The following is a 20,143-nucleotide window of genomic DNA, read 5'->3' on the forward strand; positions in this document are numbered from 1 at the left end:
GTCACGAGAACAACTCTTTTCTCTACATAATGTTGATCAGTAAATGCACAGGCAATAAGGAATTCTAGATGATACGCCCTGAATTTACCCGTCCACGTTTAACTACCCAAAATAAAAAATAAAAAACAGGTTTCGAGCAGGACAAACCTGTCGGGAAACAGGAACAACTTCATATCCCTGTTAGTGAAAGCAGGATTAAGCCGGCTCAACCAGAATAAATTCAACTCTGAATTCATTCAAGGGTTACACCAATAACGATTTAATGGTATTTTTTTTGTTTGACCTTGCAAACCTCAAACTGTAGCTGCTTACAAGCAACACTTAAAAACAAACAAAAATGAAAACCGCTACGGTAAATCGTACTAAATATTCTGGTAGAAACACAGGCGGCCCAAGCCCTCAGATTACCTTTGGACGTGACTTTGCTTACGAGGTGTTTGTTACAAAGATTCGATTTATAAGGGTTTATAAAGGTTATTTAGGTGTCCACGCAAAACGATAACTCGCCGAAAACGCGTTGTATCGACCTGAGAAGCGCAGACAAAAGAAGAAAAACGAATCAGAGTAAGTCAACTTGTTCACAATTACATTTTTTTTTTTCTTTTAAAGCAAAACCGTTTTTCCCATACAAACCCTATAAATCGAATCTTTGTAACACAACACCGCTCGTAAGCAAGAGTCACGTCCAAAGGTAATCTGATAGAGAGCTTGGGCCGCCTGTGGTAGAAATGGCCTAACACTGTAGATATCTTGAGAAGTTTGCAAACCAATCTTCTTTTGTTTGACATCACAAGCTTATCAACAGAATTCTTGCATTTCGATTACAAGCCAATTGCTCTACACATTTAGTGCAAATCTGTTTTCATTTTTACGTAGTATTTCATAATAACGTACGTGACATTTAAGGTAGAACGTTTATAGAATAACTATATATATATATAAATCTGTAAATTCAAATCGTCGCTTTCAATGAATTTCTATAGCAACATTTGAAATATTAAAATTGAACTTAATTGCATTTTCACATTAAAGCAGAAGTCTCCAACTCATAAATGTTCCCCGATTCATTGAAGTATCCAGTGTCAATTGTGTATACATTGCACAAGCATTCTTATTAGCTAGTTTACACTAAACTGATGAATACAGAGGCCGTGCACCATGATTACTTTGAGAGTTGCACCACGAGTCTAAAAGAATACATTAACTCATTTAAGACCCCGCATCACACGAAAATAAATGAGATACCAAATTTAAAGATTTGGGATTCGAAGTTTCCAGGTTGGTGGCAAAACCAGAAAAACCATCCCAAATTCATCACTAACCCGGAAAATTTTCCTCTAATATAAACGTTCTCTTAATTTAAAATTCATTTATAGCTCCGTTATATAGCTTCACCACCAGCATGTGGAGTCCTATGTGGAGTCCTTCGTAAAAAAGTATATACACGTACAAGGCATTGAATCTTTGCTTAACACCGACGGTTCGAGAGAGTGGCGAAAACCACTTTCCTCTTTACACAAAACTTAACTTCTGCTTTATGGTGGATTCAAACTAAAGTTTTGGAAATTAAATTTTTGTTGCTCTGAGCCTCTTCGCAAAATTGTTTGCAAAAAGTTACATTTTGACAAGCTTCAACATCATAAAAAAAAAACAACAAAAAAGAAACAAAACCTCGGGGTTACCGAACTCGTAAGCACTTGCAGCTAAAATTAAGGGTGTTTTGACTATTGCTATGGTGACCCGTTGTGTCATTAGAATTATCACCACTTATTCGTTTCATACAATTATTATAACAACCGATATTGGGTGGTACTATATGCATAAAAGATATTGACCGCTACGACACCCTTTATAGTGATATAGACGGAAATAAACATATCTTTTACCGAAAGTCCCCCCCCCCCCCCCTCTCCCCTTCCCTTTCCTACTACCAGAACCACAACACTACACCTTCCCCACACCCACACTAGCTTGGTCACTGAGTTCTACAAACCTCAAGCCATAAAAACTTTGGAAGTGTTAACTTCGATCGAGATAAATTTTCTCTTAATCAATAAATAAGGCCAAGAGAACCTTGTATAAATTTTACACTATCAGCTATGAGATAGATTTTTTATGTAAACATATTTTTGTTTTGCTCCTCTAGAGCAGAAGCTGACTTTTTTCAGGTATGAGCTGCTACATCGTAACTATTATCAATAGCACCATACGCATATTATATCTACAAAGATCTATAAACATTTCTTGTGATTTCAGAAAGATAAATCTATACTTATTCACGCAAGGAAATTGTTATAGGTATTGGAAGTAAGATATTACATTCGCAATTTTTTAGATTGTTACGCTGTTTCGAATATTCTCTTTCCGTTTGACGAAGGCTGTAGTCTTGTTACTCCATCGGTGATACCTGCATTTGTGACCCTGATAAAGTCAAACAAGGAAACCGTAAAGAACTTGACTTACTTTACAAATATTCAAGAGCAGAAAGAAAAACACATAACAAATATTTAATAGCAGACAGAAGAGCACATTTCACTCGAGGTTAACGGCAACAAATCTCTTTGTGATAAGACACAAGAGTTATCTTCAAGACAGAAAGACACGTGTTTAAAATGTCTCAGGAGACCTTTAAATAAACCATGGTAGCTTGAAAATGTAACGTCTCTTAAGAGAAGGGAAAGTTCAAGTATTTCTGTGTTTTTCGCTTTTTGTTCTGTTCATTTGAGTTCTTGGGTAGAGGTCTTTTAGAATAGTTTTATTAAATACTGCTTTGTCTCTTCTACACCAACTGTGCAGCAACATTGTTAAATAACTGACTTGAACAAACAAAAAAGGAAAGATAAAAAAGCCGACATAGAGAGGCTATGCCTGTTACGTACTAAAACCAGGAACGTAGAACACGCTGAAAAACCCTTCTCCGGTGTTCCTACCGGCAGTCCCCACCCTTCCCCTGCAAACCATTCATTTACAGAATACAACAGAGTGATTGCTTTGAAAAAGTTTCTCTTCAGACGACGACAAAACAAACACAATTCACTCAAGCACTGAACAAATCCTTTACTTCTCTGATATACCGAAACTTTCCTTTATGATATACACACAGCAGCTGTTCAATTAGACTGAGGAATTAATTTGAATTTTAGTGAAGAAAAAATCTTAAAAGAGATAATAAAGTTCATTGTTCTCATGACCATTTGCTGGAATTTGGGTGGAAAGACTGAGGAAGAATTTAGAAATTAATCAACTTACACTTCATCCATCTCCATTTCAGCATCGCTGTCTTCTTGGGGTACATGCAGGTAAGGGTTGTCTGGAGCAGGCCGGAACTTGTACCTGCATTCATCCAAATTATACAAGAAAGTATTACAATTATTACATAAAAATGGTAAAGTCTGTGTCCGAGCCTAGCGGCCCATACTGCCGGTGCTTACCCCAGTTTCTATATTTAGTGACTAGGAGTATATCTACTCCGTCATAGATGGGATGCTAGTCAATCGTAGGGCTACACCCAGCATTATTTTGCAAGTACCCATTTATACACAGGGTAGAGAGTGGTACTGTGAGAGTAAAGTGTATTGCCCAAGAACACAACGCAGCGACCCTGGCCAGGACTGGAACCTGGATCACTTGATCTGGAGTCCAGCACGCTAGCCATAAGGCCACCGTGCCTCCCACAATTATTACACACAACTGTCTAATTAGTGCAAAAGTAAGTTATGGCATCAATATGTAAAGCACCAATCTGTGACAAAAAATTCCAAGTTCCAAGATGAAAAAAAAAATAGTTTTGGCTTCTTACCCAGTGAGAACAAAGAAGACATAAGAGGCCGCATTATTGAAGAACTGAAACAAACCAGAAAAAATAATTCAATGTTAAATGGTGGATAAAAAGCTTGAGTAAAACAACGAACGCTGTTTAAGATATGGAAGGAAAAACTTACATCATCCAACCACATATATTGAAATGGTACTGTTATCTGAAATGAACAAACATAAAACACTATCACCAGTTATTCACCTCGGTGGCGGAAACTAAAGATAATACCGGACTGCAAAAAGGTAAATATTGTGAGTTATGCACCAACACTGAGGTAGATAATAACTGCTATATATCAAACTAGTCAGGATAAAAAGCATTTATTTTTTGTAAGTCTCATAACAAGTACAAGTAAAGATGACATGGTGATCCTCACAGAAGTGGTTTTTTTATTGCCGTCATTACTATTGGAAGCCCACAATCAAAGCAAATATGCACCAGTAGCCCAAACTGCATGTATTGCAAAGTTCATGAGTTGATGTTCTTAATTCAAATGGTTTATTAAACTCAGAAGTACAGTAGAAAGCGACACTTACCTTTATCAAATAGACGATTATTCTTGTGAAATAGATGTAGCACACAATCTACAAAAAATTTATAATTATGTAAATTAAATAATGGTCAAACTTTCTATTTTAAAAAAAAATAAGCAAAGCCAGGACTTCATGAGAGAAAGTTTAAGAAAGCAGTCAGAATCGCACTAGCCTGCAAGCAGTCTGTCTTGTTTGGGCTTTGTGTTGCTCTCTTGTCTAGGCTTTGAATTGGTTTTCGTGCGAGCGAGTTACGAGTGAGACTTTACGAGATGGCAGGGGGGATTACGTAAATTACATACAGACATTGAAATTTTATCAAAAGGCAATGTTAAGTTCTGCAGCCTTGGAATGCAGCCCATAGATACATGTAAATGTCAACTCCAAACAGTGTTATAAACAATTTCATACTATTAGGCAAAATAAGAAGAATTCAATCGACTTACCATCACGTAGAAGTGTCTAAATAGCTTCAGTTTGGCTAAATTTAGTGCGGCTGTAAAAAATATTAGAGTGATTTTACTAAACCAGTAAGATAGTTACTACACTTTTACATACTATTAGACACCAATTCCATTGTTTTCTTTTGTCTAATTTTACTATTACAAACTACATGTAACTGTTAGATATTGTTTCACAGGTTAAATAAAATCACTTGAATGGGAAATTTTCATTAGAATAAATACGTGTAGCAAGAGCAATGTCAGAAAACTTCACAGCAATAAAACCAATAAAAGAGAACTCAGATTTCTATTTCAAAAGAAGGAATTTTTTATCTTTTTTGTATAGTGGCTTTATTTTTAATTTAAAAAGGCGAACCTCTATTCACTACCTAGGTATAGGAATGACAATTTAAACTGGTATGCACTGAAATTTAAAAGAGAAAGAGCAAAACTTAGGCAATGTCAGTATAAAAATTGCTTATTATTACAGTAATACCTTTTCCATCAGTTTGAGATCCTTCTTGTAAATGTCTTATTGACCTGTAATACAAAGAAGAAAGTTTCAGCACATAAAACTACTAGCAATAAGAAGGTACTGTCCTAAATAGTTAATATACACCTGGTATAAATTCAAACTAGCTGTATCCACTATTATTTAAACATTTACCTTTTTTGTGGAGAAGCAAGATATATGCGTTTTCCTTTTTACATTATAATTAGGACCCGGATCACTTGCGCATTCTTGGCCATCCCAGATAATGTCGTTGTCTTTCTCTCTCTCTCCTTGCAGTTGACTAAATTCTTACTTTTACAGGATATTAAACCAGAGCTTAAGAAAAGTGCTTTCCAGTCATCCATAGCCTGCGAAGTGGAGAGAAGCGACAGCCGGATGCGTCTGCGTTCGCAGGCTAAGTCATCCAGGGTAGGTATATTTTCCCACCAGACAAGTAACTTTTGGAAACGATAGTCAAAAGCCCAAGCAAGTCATTTTCTCACTAAAAATGTAAATTATAAGAGACAAGCATGCAACTGCCTCAGGGCAAGCAAAAATGAGAGCTGATTGTCCAAGAGGCAAGCTAGAATTCAAGTTTTTTTTTCAAGCCCTGATTAATCATTGAAAGCATATTTATGATGAACAAGAAGAGCTTTTCTTTGTAAACAGGAGCTCTATCTTTCCACCCTGTCATCAAAACAGTGGCAGTAGACTCAAAAACAATACACAGTCATAACATTTCTTTAAGAGATAACTTACCACACAACAGGAAACAGGATTGCTCCACAGCATAGCAGGTCTACCAAGATAAATAGTTCTTTGTGATAACAGTTAAGAAAACAAAATCCATTTTAATACTACATTCAGAGAATGTTGAAGCAGTACAGTTGAAAGACTGAGCAGAATCTGTGTCAAATTAATTTATTTTTGCTGCAAACTCCTTTAAAGAAAATGGAAAAAGTGACTAAAACATAATTTAGTCAGAAGAGGTTCAACTACCATTAAAAGTTCTATTAGTACTAGTAACAATTTGTTAACATTTTTAGCGGAGCTCCCAGCGGCCCAAAGGGGCGCAGAGCAGAGACCCATACCCACAGAAAATTTACAGAACTAAGTAGCATGGTTTGCAGGTGTGTGCGCCTAGCAATGTACGCCGCCTCAACATGGCTGCCATACTCCAGAAAAAGGTTGGTTAAAGTTAACAAGAGCTTAAATATATTTGATATTGGACATCCATGTTATTGTCAATTGGCAGCTGTCAAAACAAGGAATCCGCTGACCAGTATCACATGACCATATCGTGGGCTCACATATAAAACTCATCAAGGTCGAACGTTTTTCGAAGTTTACTGCTGACCAAGTAATGGTTTGCATTGGATCACAGGCAAAAGTCCTATATTTTTCTGTAAACGGTCACTCAGTTAATTCCAATTTACAAAAAGTGCAAAGTAAAAACCAGGAAAGCTCTGCTTTTAGGCTTGGCTAAATCTATTTAAAATATAGTAAAGGATATCCATGTTGTGTACTGTGTGTTTGCTTCCTCTGTTGACTCCATCACAATCTGGGCTGTGTTTGCTAGAATCTACAGAGGATAAGAAAAAGAGAATCAGAATTTCTATTAATTGTACCTCGGTACACATGGAGTCTGTGATATTTCATAATCCCTTTTTTTAAAAAAAAAAAAAAAAAAGCTGCCATTGCCACATGCAAAGAGCAATCAAAACTGTCAGGAATAGAATGCACCATTGATAATGTATTACACATAATAACATACAGATTGGTGTTTGTAACATACATGTACATGTATGTATCTTGTGCAAATGAGGCCCTATCAGGGGTTATCAGCATACATGATATTTACCCAGTAGGAAAAAATTATAGGGATACAGGATATTTGGGGGAAAAATAAACAGGATACAAGATACATAAAAAAACAGATTCTGGGATATCAAACATCAAAGTTAATAATAATAATAATAATAATAATAATAATAATAATAATAATAATAATAATAATAATAATAATAATAATAATAGTCATTTCTATAGCGCTATTTAGCTAGTCTTTCATAGCGCTTTACAATCACTATGCTAAAATATAAAAAATAAAATATAAAAATACCTAACTAAATTAATCTATTGAGCTAAAATATCTATACATGCAGAGAGTGAAGTTTTAAAAGTTAGGGATGCAAACCACAGGAATTAATGGGATACATGATAATTGGGCCAAAAATTAAAGGCATATGGGACACTCAGACAATCCCACCCCCCCCCCCCCCACCCCTAACGGGGCATCGCAAATCCCTTAATAGACGATCACTGACTAATGTCAAACGTACCTGTAGTGGTATGACAATCATGAAAATCTTTTTGTCTCTGTCAGACAGTACATGCTTGATAAAGAAGTACCCAGTACCAATTAAGACAATGACAGTAAACAATAATGCTCCTTTTAACCTGTGATGGATCCAAAAAACAACTTTCATTAGACTTAATTTATGGACAAGCTCACGCTCTTTGATTCTAAAGGATGTTAGTCAACACTGCCATGTTCAACTGGAAATCCATGAATCTGAATGCCTCTCCCATTCTATTAATTTGCAGGGCAGGCATTTTCTGTGCATGGGCACAAAGTTATTGTTACTTTAGCTTGCCATTGAGTAGATCTATTTGCTGCCATGTTCAAAAGATGAGGAAAGTCACTCTTCATTCAGTCTCACTCCTACATTATTTTGTACTCCCTAGGTCTGAACTAGGATGCTTTTTCCCCTCTTTTCACACGCCTCTCCAGAGTTTGAACCCAAAATTATGGTGCTCACCCAATCAAAATACGCCTGAAGTACAGGCTATTTACAATAGTTTCATTCGCATTATTTTTTAATATTCTGGTAACAGCCTGAGAGCCCATGAAGTGTAGTTTAATCATTACTAACAATTATTTTAAGTAAAGCACTTTAACTGACTTTTAAAAATAAACTAGATAAAATTAGTCCCTCACAAATTTATATTTGTCTATACACATTTAAAACAAAATAATAGCAAATAAAAACATCAGTTATCAAGCACACTACATCGGCTTGTACCACTTACAGATGTGTGATGTAATACAACACTTCCCAGGATTCTTCAGGTGTACCATCTCTACTGATGAAGTGGAAATTTACCTGTTTGGCAAAGGTAGATAAATCCAATTGACAAATAACACAGAACAAAAACTTAAACGAACTGCGTCACAGATTTTGGCATGGGATGTGGCCATCAAATTCGGTGAAATATAAAAATAGCACAGTGAAGGAACATTTCAATAACACAGCAAATACAAAAGAAGAGAGGAATGGCCAGAAGTGGCGAATATTGAAACAGATTGCAATATGGGTTTTTGATTTAATATTGTTAGGCTGAACAATTTTTCAGAGTTACTCTCATCACTTGTTTGCTTGTAACTCTTTAAATTAAAATGCCAAGGTGACACATTAACTTTATGTTGCAATGAAGCTATGGTTTTGTCAATAAGATCCATAGAAGTAATTTCTTTGGAAATATTAAGTTTCATAGTGGGTATTTGGCAAAACTTAGTAAAATGAACTTAACATGCCATGACACGGCCCTTTAACAAACTAGATTCAGGGTACCCATCTTTCGGACAGGGGCCACGGAAAAAAAGGGGGATTATTACGATAACAATCCTTCTTCAAATAACAGACAGGCCTTACACACAATTATTATAACTAATATAAAACAAAATTAATAATGCTATACAAGGTATAACTAAAATGAGTGATGAGAACTGTACTTACTGCTTGAAACATCAGATCAAGAGCTTTTAACAGGACCAAAACGAACATCATGTAATGCACTTTGTAGGTATATTGTCTATTAAATAAATAATATATTAATTATTATTAATACTAATTTATGTGAAATGCAGCTCAATATGACTCCAATTCAAAGCAGTATTTAAAGTATTTAGGTGATTTAAACAACTTAATTTGAGCTGCCTTATTAAACTAATAACTGTACAGTCCTGTAATCAATGAACAAGATATCCTTGTGGTAGCACATCAAATTGTTACATTTTATTGACAACATGGTTTGCATTTTAATGATTAAAACATCTTGTGCTAGTGGTATAAAGTAGTTAAAAGATGTTACCTGTTATTCCTTAGTACACGAAGCCAGTAAATTGCAGTTCCAAAGAAAAGCACAGAAAGGACACCAAACATGTAAGGCAAAGGTTCCTGTAGGAGAAGATTACAAAGTGCTCAGTGTCGCACTACAACTGACTATAAGTTTTCAGTACCAAATGCAATTAAGGTCATTGCCCTGTATTGCATTGCGCATCCTTACTGCGCAGAATTTTCCACGTAATAAGCGGGCGCATATAGACAAAATGGCGGCTTTTTTCTATGCAGCTCAGTTTGCAAGAGAAGTTAATCATCTCTTTCTCATAAACGAGTCTGGTGGCCTATCAATTTTTTCTCATATTTTCGGTGAAGTGATCAAATTCTTTCTGTAAAATGAAAACAGATTAATTCCTATGTTTGAAAAATAAATTATCGCCAAAAACGTGTACTTTGGCAGTAATCTCAGAGGAAGTAATTATATGGAATATACAAGGTCTTCCTGCTCCTAATTGAATGTGGTGACCCCCTTTTTTATTTCAAAATATAAGTTCACTTAAAGTAATAAACAACTAGGCAAAGTTTGGTTAAAAATCTATGTTCCTGAAGTTCTATCTCAGGGTAACGACCTTAAGCATTTTAAATTCGTTCATGTCTAGCAATTGTTTTTTTAATCATAAAACATTCCAGTTCACTTGCATTAATAAATTATGATGGGAGCTCAGTAAACCTTTCTTGAAACCTCACCTCTCCTGCTGACAAATAGTTATCCCCATTTTTCTCTATAACACGAATCTGTTAAAATATTGAAAATAAAAAAGGAAAAAAATCAAATTAGATAAAATTAATGTAAAATGTGATACTAGAAATTGCATATGTCTGGTGAAAATCACAAAATGTGACAACGGCAAGGTACCATTGCATCAACTGTGAGACAGTACTGGTCCTTTACTTAGACCAATGCAGGCATTTGATTTGAGGATCATTTGCAAGGTAAATGTTTACTAGACAGTAATATTAATATTATTGCAGTTCTCAGTAATATGCGAACTCTGAAATTCAATCCTCAACCAATGTGTACATACACTTTTTGCTGCCATTAATTATCTTAGTGGAGCTCTCGTGAAACAGAAGTTCACTTCAACTAGGTCAAAAAGGCACATCCGTCAGCTGTGATTGGTAGATATCTTGGGGCAATTCCACGAGAGGTGTAAAAATCAAGATTTTTCAAAAGATATTTCAGATGGAATAATTACCTGTGCTGCATTGTAGACATGTTATAGTATACAGAAAAACAACTTTTACTTTGTCTGTGACAACAGTGTTTTTAGGGGGGGTCCCCAAAGTACGGGTTTACCTTCTTAATAATTTACAATGTCTGTGATGCACATTTTTAACTTACAAAAATCATACTTTCAAAATGCTTATGAATTCAAACAATAATTTTTTTATATTAGGAATATTCCCTCATTTGTGTTGACAAATAACTGATAAAGACTTCATCCAAAATATTTTTAAAAAATAGCAACAGCGATGTGAAGTTCTGTCATGGACGTTACGTAACGTCCATGTACTTTTTTTCTCTCCTTAAGTTATTATTTGAAGGATTCTTAAAAAATTTCTGCTGCTTTGTTACTTATCAAAAGTGAACATTTTGATGATAACAAAACTCTGGTAAACTGTTACATTTTTTAACTAAGTCCAGTTAACTCTTTCAGTGCTAAAGTAGACTTTTCTCGACATTTGGAGATGCAGTCAACGAACCACTTGTGACGTCATCAATTTGAAAGTCAGCAGATTTTAGTGATAAGCATCTGATAGAGCTAGGTTTGACCTTTTCAAAGAACTATTCATTTTGCGTATCGGTCGCATCCTGACAGGGCTAATCGAGAAAAAGTCAATCACTTTTTAGTGCAAAATCGGTGCTTAAACAGGCCAAAACACCTGTAAAAGATCGAGGTCCTCTTTTCAGGGTTTACCAATGTTTTAATCAAAACTTTTTTGGTCTAAAGGAAGGACGGATACAGTAGAAAGAAGTGGAAATAACAAAGCCGAGAGAAACGAAAGGACAAGGAGCAAGAAAAAAAAAATGGAAACGATTTCGCAAAAAAAAAAAAAAAAAAAAAAAAAAATTGGCTTATGCGCATGCGCCAAAGTACAATTTTGTACACTTTTCAATGGAATCTTCATCAAAATCTTGCTGCATTGTGGAAAAGTGCTTTTTAAGCAAAGTTAAAGGAAATTCAGGATCGTAGCATCAAAAATTCAGTTTAACGGTAGAAAAAAACCCTGTTTTTGGAGAAATTTAGCACCGAAAGGGTTAAAGTTGGTCAAGGACGCCATATCATGGATGTTACACTTTTTGCAAAAATGTTGAAAAAAAGGCAAAACTTTGTCAAAGTCTTTGGAAAAGGTAAAAAATAGTTCTAAGGCGGTATAGCAGTGGGCAGTTTTTTCCAAAAGACAGGTTTGGGTAGATAAACAGCAAGCTTGTGGAAAGAGATTTGCTGAAAATGCAGGTTAATATGTCATGTAAGGACCGAGAAATGTCCTCAAAAATTTATATGAGCATTCCACGGGTTTTACATTAACTACCAAGATAATTTCATTTCCAACTGTCAAGAAATATTGTTTTACTACAAATAATAGAGCCCAACAATTGAAAAAAGTTAATTTATTTGGTAAACTTGAAGAATTCACATAGTGTAACGTCCATGACAATTTTTGTAACCTCCATGACGTTACATTTTTAGTCTCCAAGAAAAACTGTGAAAGATAATGGAGGTGAAAACAAAATTTTCAGTTTATTTAACACAATCACTAATTAAAACTACATTGACATGGAGAAGATATTTTGAAAATGCTTGAAAGTTCACAGGAATTTTAAAGTAATGCGAATGCACTAAATTACGTGGTTGATTTTTATGTAACGTCCATGGGAGTCGTTTTTCTCAATATTTCTCTGGCACAAATAAGTCAACTGGAAAAAAGAAATAATCAAATTAACACACTAAGGTGCACAGACTTGTACATCAATGAAAAGTTTTAAAACTTGTTTTCATCCTTAGACAATGCAAGTTTAAAGTTCTAAAAATTAGTCTAAATTGTAACGTCCATGACATGGAATTGCCCCTTGATCCATTTTGTTTGTTTCCTAATTTTATGGTTGGTTGGCTGTAGCCTTCATGATGATTGATGGCAGCGAAAAATGCAATCGTAAGTTGGATTTTGAATTTCAGAGTTTGCATAACACTGAAAAACACAATAATTTTATATAACCCAGAACTTGAAATATTCAAGTTGTACCTGAATTGACACTGGTACAGGAGGTGCGCTCTGTGCATTTGGAAGGGGACAGTTGTGGAAGTACAAGTTGTATAATCCCTCCTCAGCCTTGCTTTTAACCTTCACTACAAACTATAAAATTCAAGAAAAAGAAATAAACTTATTATAATTGCATGGTTACTGTATACCAAGAAAGCTTTAGATGATTTCCAGTCCGTACTGCGCAGACTCAGGGTTTGTTTTCATTTTTGTTTTGAATTTGTTGAAACGTTACACTTCCGTGAAGTTTTTTAGTTCCCCATTATGGATCGTTTCGTTCAAGAATTCACGATGAGCTAAAACGTCCGTTTAAAATACCGTCGAGCTTCTTTTACTTGTTATTATTGTTTTGCAAGAATATCTGACGTTAATAATGAAGATAACTATTCAAAGTGGCTATGAGCCACTTAACTCGGAAAATTTATTATGAAACAAGAATCGAAAACAACAAACTGACAAATAGAGATTTGCTAAAACAAATGATGTTAAACTTTCCACAATTCATATCACTTCACTTAGTTTCATTGTCATCTAGCTGCTCAACGAGAGCACGCCGAAAGGGTATTAAAGTGATAGAGTTCCCATCGGTTGCAAATTGTTTTCTTTCTTCTCATTTTTCCTTTTTGTTGTTTGGAAGGTTGGCAAAATAATAATATCATCTGAAAAAATAAGTATTGGTTTATTTCAAGAAAACTGACATTAATACAATATTTCGGCTGGTAGTTAAGCATGCATGTACCGTATTTATTCGGCTATAAGCCGAGACCCTAGACTTTTAGTTTTTGGAACCAGTTAGAGTCTGACAAAAAATAAACCCAAATCACTCGGCTATAAGCCGAGACCCAATTTTTCCTTGAAACTATAAAACAATCCACGTACAGCGAATCAACATATTCGTTATTCGTTCACTGATAAAGAATGAATTCATTAATAGAACCGTACACATGCGTGACAAAACATTCACCTGAGTTCAGAATCCCATCTCAAACAAACACGCATTCTTCTGAAGAATTAAGCAGTTATCGATCATCATGCCAAAAGCTACTGGTTTTCAAACAACTAAACCTTCAAATTGAAAGTTGTTGCCGAGGTAGAGACAGTTCAGAACAACTGCAAAATCGCCAGAGAATACGGGATGATTGCTGATGATTCAGTGAATCTTGTCCGTCGTAATTCGCCAAGTTGCTAGCGAAAAGATCAAGCAGATCAAGCGGGTGAACTTTAAATGTCATCAAAACGAAACCTGTATTTGTAGATTATCATCAATCCAATCAACCTCTTCTGAAGTGCTTTCTTTTAGCAGAGAAGTCGTGGTATTTTAAGTTTTAGCTTTTGAACAAAAATATTACATGCAACCGATTTCTGTCAGATCGTGTTACAATGTTTACCAAGCACGTGGGAAAGACCGCTTCTGATTGGCCAGTTTCTGGTGTCGCGACAACAAGTCAAATAGATTGATTCTTTCTTGACCCTTCTTCTCTTGAAAAGTCACGTTAGCAGTGATTTTGCAAATTTAAAACTAAACTTAGAGAAAGGAACAGAAGGAAAGGAACATAAATAGTCTTAGGCAGAAATAATTTTTGTAGTAGAGATTTCGAGGAAATTGTTTAAGACATGCGGGATTTCGAATGCCCTCATCAGTTCAAAAGACGATCACGTATGCCGACAAAACAATAATATTCCAGAGCGAGCCGATGGAGGACGAGTTCCAGCCTAAATAGCGACGAAAAGACGAATAAAAACTTAATTCCTCACGTTGCGTCATTAAACCAAATGGATTTTTTAAAGGGGCCGCTAAAATAAAAGGTAATCACCAAGAATAAATACAAACGCTTGTTAATTTTCGTTTGTTGATGACCGCTCGGCTTATAGATGAATATTTCATTCAAATTGAACTCTTTTCTAGTACAGTGGAACCCCGATATAACGATATGCCAAGGGAGCAGTAAAATTATATCGAGGTATCGTTATATCGAAACTCCCGATATAACGATATGGGAGAAAAATAACCGAAAATATCGTTATATCGGGGTAACACTGTAACAGGGAGTCACAAAGTTGATTTAATATCATTTACAGAATTACTTCTTGATATTCCCAACAATTTGCATGATGATAATTTTCGTCATTTTTGTATATCATCGTACAAAGCTGTTTACAGAAACATTAGAGATCACTCAATAACTGTAATATTATTGCATTAAATTCGATGTTTTGCAAATAAATTGTGACTGAACTGATAATATCGTTATATCGGGAGGATTTCTTTTTTGTGAGACTCACAAACATTGCAGGCAGAGATTGCGCAGTACGGACTGGAAATCATCTTTAACATACATGTGTCAATTCTCCTCCCCAAATCCCACTGGCCTCCCCACTTAACAACTTCTTTCCAGGCTTTTAGACAGATACACGGAGGTGCATTTAGGTGTCTGGCAGATCGTTGCTACAGACTTGAGAGCTACCTTTTTAGCAAAATTATTTGAAAAATCTTTTGACAATAAATCTTCATTCAAAACGAGAATGCTTAATTTTTTGAAAATTTACTAATGGAGCAAGTCCCCCAAACCCCTCTATGAGGGCGAGGCCTTAAAATTTTGGGCACTCATTTTTCAGATTCTGCTAACTATTTCAGAGGCATGTCCAACTATTATAGAACAGACCTTAACAAAGGCAGAGAGTAACAGATCATGAGTAAGCCTATAAAAATGGTGGGGGAGTGGCAAAACTTCTTGCGGTTTCACACTATGCGAGCCAGTGTCAAGCAACAACCTAACAGCCTTACATAATTACTATAAGTACTTACATTGCCAGAATACTTGAATTGAGAGATATTATTTCTCTTGCTGTACAAAGGTAATGATTGTTCTTTACTTTCAGCAAGGGTTACTGGGTTTGTTTCAGCGTTTCTTCTTCTTCTCGCTGAATTCTTAGATGGGTCATTTCCTTCTGGGTTAGCAGTTGTTGAACCGTTCTTTGCTACCTTAACTGTTGTAGATGCTGCTTGAGTACTAGTTGTCGAAACTGCAGTAGAGGTGCCTTGTTTAGTAGATGGCAAAGTTGAAGTGGAGCTGCTTTCTGAAGCAGGAGATGAACTTGATGTTGCTGACGTGCTTCCTCCCACATTTGATGCACTTGATAGAATGGAGGTGCTTGGTGTAGCGGAAGATGAAGCTGAAGTAGAACTGCTTTCTGCAGCCGGAGAAGAACTTGATGTTGCTGAAGTGCTTCCTCCGACATTTGACGAACTTGAAAGTGTGGTGGTTATAGCTGCATCAGCAGGCAGTGTTGGAGCTTCGACAGCGTTTTGTTTAGTGGAAGATGACTTCACTGCTGAGGTGGCTGATTCAAGCAAGGCAGGCGTATTGTCAATAGTCAAGTTCAAAAAATCTTTGCCAAATTTATTAATTATTATTCTGCAAAATTAGAAAGAAAAGAATTAGAAATCAGAATTTATCAAGCCAAGGCCAGAATATACAATATGTCAATTGATATTTATTGATCCTTACACAAGAGTTTTTCAATTTAAAATTTTAAATACCTAATTGCCTCTAAATAGAGACCTATTCCGTTTCAAGATCGTTTAGTCTCATATTTGCTCTTTCTGCTCAATGCACTCAGAAACAAGATTTCAGACACGTACATGTATTATTATTTTGAATGCTCTAGATGTCTGTATAGGGATATAAGGATTTGGACTTAATCTGCTGGGATAGTTTGGGCAGAATTGAATATTTCAAATATTGTATCAGGTGTCGACTCAGGAAACACAGTCCTGTAATAAACCTTATTCTCACTGTGTATATAACATTGTTGTATAAGTCTAGATCTGGTAGTAAATGCCTAGCCTTCAACTTTTCACCAACCAAATTGCCAGAAAATGAGAGAAATTTAATATGTAATATGAAGTGGACAAATATCTCAATTTTCAAAGATGATTGATCCCTATCTTGTATTTCAGTTTTCTACTGTATTTCAATTTTCTGTGCTCTACTTACTTTTCATGACCACTCCTTAGATCAAACTTAATAAGTGCCAGGGATATTTGGTTAGCATTATCAAATGAGTGATCCTTAAAAATACACTTTTCACTGTGCTGTTCCTACAAAATAAGTGAAAAAATACGAGCAACGTAAGCCTTTGCTATATACAAACGTTAAATTTGACCAAATTATTTTATGTAGGCATAAAATTTATGATATTTTACTGCCTATATACATGTATGTGTCGTATAGCTGTGACTTATGATTATAGTCATTGAAGTACCATGTTTTCACCTCATTTACAAGCATTGAAATGCCTTCCAGAAATAAACAATAGAGCAAGGCAGACAAAATCCACAAACCAAGGATGTACATTGTAACTAAGAAAACATAATTTAAGCCAGCTCATCAACAAGCACAGCTGGCTTTTCTGGCCTTGGCAGCTCTAAAAGGTGACCTAGTTTTTGTTTTGATGTTAAATTTAAACAAATTTAAGTTCTCTTTTGATTCAGCCAGTGAAATTAGCCGGCAGCCAGCCCTTAGCGACGACACTGACAAACACCATAATTAATCTATGAAAAGCAAATTAGTCAGGCTATGCCTTGTATATTTCTGTAGTTTCATCTGTGGACAGCCTCTCAAAGGCCTATGTACCAAGCGCAGCCTCTAAGTGACTAAATACTATCTACACCTATCTTGAGTCTTTGGGTAAAATGACTACTGTGAGTGTTAGAAGCCTTTAGATGATCTTATAGAGTGACCTTTGCTTATCTTATCATTTTTCTCTGCATTAGCATTTTTTTTACCAAAAATAAAATTTACTCTGCCTAACAGTATGGAAAATAAAAACAAAAATGGGGATGCAGCAAATATAAGAGGAATCATATGATTATAAAGCAAGATATATCCTTAAGAAAATGTATAATTTACAGACATTTGTACTTTAGTGTGGCACAGCTATGCAAACATTTCATTCTGTAAATGTAGCAGCCTTTAAAATATGCATCATTTGAAGAAATATTTAACACGCATTTCCTTCAAATTTAAACTCAATTTTGATTGTTCTTTTTAGAATGATAACTGTTTAACTTTTCTTTTTTCACTGGGAGAACTTCTGAATGCGAGATGTATATGTAAAGAAAAGAACTAAAGGTATATATACATGCAAATGAAAGCAAAAACGGTATAATTTCGAGTACAGCTTTGTACATATATTTAAGCTTATTTTAAATAAATATCAAACCGACGTTTCCCCCAAGCTTTAAAAACATAAATTGAAGTTGAGCTAACCATGTAAGGTGAAATCCCATCGCTTCCTGTCTTCTCCAAGGAAAAGCCAAGCTAAAATGGAATCAATAAATGAGTTTTAATGACCAGTAATGAAACCATAATTTTATACGAAACGAGACGGCTTATTCAAATGAAAAAAAGATAAACAGAGCTTATTTTAACTTCGTTATCAGATTCTAGAAACCACACAATACCCACCATAACGTCTTTGCTTGAACCATGGTTGCCTTGAACTACCATATCAGAAATATTCACGCTTAGGATTCCATTCTGAAGAAATCCGAACTTACTCAACTCGATTGTCTGTCGCACTTCGTCCTGTGTGAAATTTGCATGCGAAAAGATTAGCGAAAAAAACGGTTTATTCCTATTCAAAGATTACTAAAAATAGATTAGATCCAGACAATAACTATACCTTGAGCTGTATACGATGATCTCTTCCCCAGCCAAAGGGAACGAGAAGTAAAAATACGTAAAAAACAAAGTGAATGTTTTTACTAAGACCGGTCGCCATTTTGTTGTGACATCGAAGTGGTGGCATGACGTCACTGCTCATTTCCAGTCCTTTCGCTGAGGGTGTTTATTCGCGAACAACGAACAAGAACAAAATGGTGGACGTCTTCAAGGACGAGCAAACGTTTTATTTCTACTTTTTCACCTTCACATTGGCCACAATAGTCGCGGCTTTCATCCTTTCGAGGTTTATAACTCTAAATCCATCGTATCACTCATGAAAGGTAAGATCAATTGCCGTGGAAACGCAAAAATAATTCTTTTATTATTAGAGGGGTTTTCCAGGCAATCTGCACTATGTGAACGTAAACTAAAGGAGTCGGTCGCAGTTTTTCCTTTTATTGATGTATTTTTACTGCTGTAAACCTTATCACTATTTTTTGTGTTAGATAGCTGATTTTGTGCTCAGACTTCCTGAATCTTTTTTTTTTTTCAAACAAAATGTCAAGTTTACACAAGTAATTAGCAAGCTTCTGTTTTGAGCATCATTTGCAATGGCCACCTGTTACAGTAGCTAAATACGAGCTAGCTTATTTAAAATCCAAGCGCTCTTTTTCTCGAAATAAACCGATTGTTGACCATCTGTCTTGGCGGAATTGTCAAACCGATTTTCGCATCGCCCTCTTTGCATTATGTATACAGTTTCTATGCTAACCGGACTGCACGAACAGCAATGCACAGAACGAGACGCACGAAATTGTATGCATAATTAGATTAGATAAACTCATACGTAAGGTGTACTTCTGCTTAATTTATATTGCTATTCAAATAATACAAGTACATCTTAAGAGGTTTATCGGGGGAAAACAGTCCCGTACTAAGAATATCAGTCTCAGACATTTGTCCAGATCTGCAACATCTGGATAAGGAATGAATAAATAAATAAATTTATCCTGTATCCGACTCCAAGGATAGGGCTTGTACTAAAACCTGAAAGAAAAGCGGTGATACCACCAAAGCGAAACAACAGCCAGCAAAACCACTTCAGTTAGCCTTAATAGCACTCAGGTTAGCCTAAATAATGCTTCGGTTAGCTTGTTTATGGTAAGCTTTCAAAAATGGTAGGGACTTGTTTCGGTAATTTCGTTTCGTTTTCTTTTGTTTTGCCGTTTTCGGGTTTTGAAAGTCTTTGCCAAGGTACTTAGTTTTCTAATCCAAAATAAGTTATTGTAACGCCATTTTAGACACGCCAATTGTAAAAATTGTAGGCCGAACTGAGAGCTTCTGCATACCCTATATAAAATAAAGGTCCAGTCAAAACATGTATACTCACTATATATAGATTTTGAGGGTTGCTTGTAGGTGCAGCAGCGAGCACTTAACAGTTGTTGTATATAAAGATCACTTGAAATGAACAAGTCTGCGTTTGAGCCTAGTGGCCCATCAGGCTGGAGCTAATCACCCTGGTTTCAGTAGCATGAAGTGACTAGGAGTATTTTTACCCCCCCCCCCCCCCCTCTCCCCTCCTGGATGGGATGCTAGTCCATCGCAGGGTTACCCCCAGCAGTAAATTTACCAGTACCCATTTATACACCTAGGGGGAGAGAGGCACTGTGAGAGTGAAGTGCCCCAAACCTGGACTGCTTGATCTGGAGTCCAACACACTAACCATTAGCCCACCATGCC

At 35.7% G+C, this 20,143-nt stretch overlaps 1 protein-coding gene across 1 annotated transcript; it reads right to left on the reverse strand.

Annotated features, from left to right (window-relative positions):
- Nucleotides 1-628: 628 nt before the first annotated feature.
- LOC144632035 (protein GPR107-like) lies at nucleotides 629-18,530 on the reverse strand. The gene is made up of 20 exons (XM_078490635.1): nucleotides 18,420-18,530; nucleotides 18,203-18,322; nucleotides 18,005-18,055; nucleotides 16,730-16,833; nucleotides 15,538-16,147; nucleotides 12,714-12,824; nucleotides 10,155-10,202; nucleotides 9,439-9,524; nucleotides 9,084-9,159; nucleotides 8,377-8,450; nucleotides 7,626-7,743; nucleotides 6,796-6,865; nucleotides 6,043-6,103; nucleotides 5,287-5,330; nucleotides 4,794-4,843; nucleotides 4,354-4,401; nucleotides 3,942-3,977; nucleotides 3,800-3,843; nucleotides 3,250-3,333; nucleotides 629-2,421 (listed from the first exon to the last, which is right to left on the reverse strand). Exons 1-20 carry the CDS (start codon nucleotides 18,516-18,518, stop codon nucleotides 2,340-2,342), a joined length of 2,016 nt encoding a protein of 671 aa, XP_078346761.1. The 5' UTR covers nucleotides 18,519-18,530; the 3' UTR covers nucleotides 629-2,339.
- Between the last annotated feature and the right edge of the window lie 1,613 nt (nucleotides 18,531-20,143).

This window comes from Oculina patagonica, chromosome 1 (genome assembly GCF_052425735.1).
Source record: "Oculina patagonica isolate OP01 chromosome 1, crgOcupat, whole genome shotgun sequence".
Taxonomy (NCBI): domain Eukaryota; kingdom Metazoa; phylum Cnidaria; class Anthozoa; order Scleractinia; family Oculinidae; genus Oculina; species Oculina patagonica.

What these genes read in the sequence shown, in the direction of transcription:
- LOC144632035 (XM_078490635.1), bottom strand. Translation starts at nt 18,518, where the DNA reads ATGGCGACCGGTCTTAGTAAAAACATTCACTTTGTTTTTTACGTATTT. An exon ending in TTGTATTACATCACACATCT is followed by an intron (nt 7,744 to 8,376) that starts GTAAGTGGTACA and finishes GATCCATCACAG; the next exon opens with GTTAAAAGGAGCATTATTGT. An exon ending in ATCTCAAACTGATGGAAAAG is followed by an intron (nt 4,844 to 5,286) that starts GTATTACTGTAA and finishes TATTTTTTACAG; the next exon opens with CCGCACTAAATTTAGCCAAA.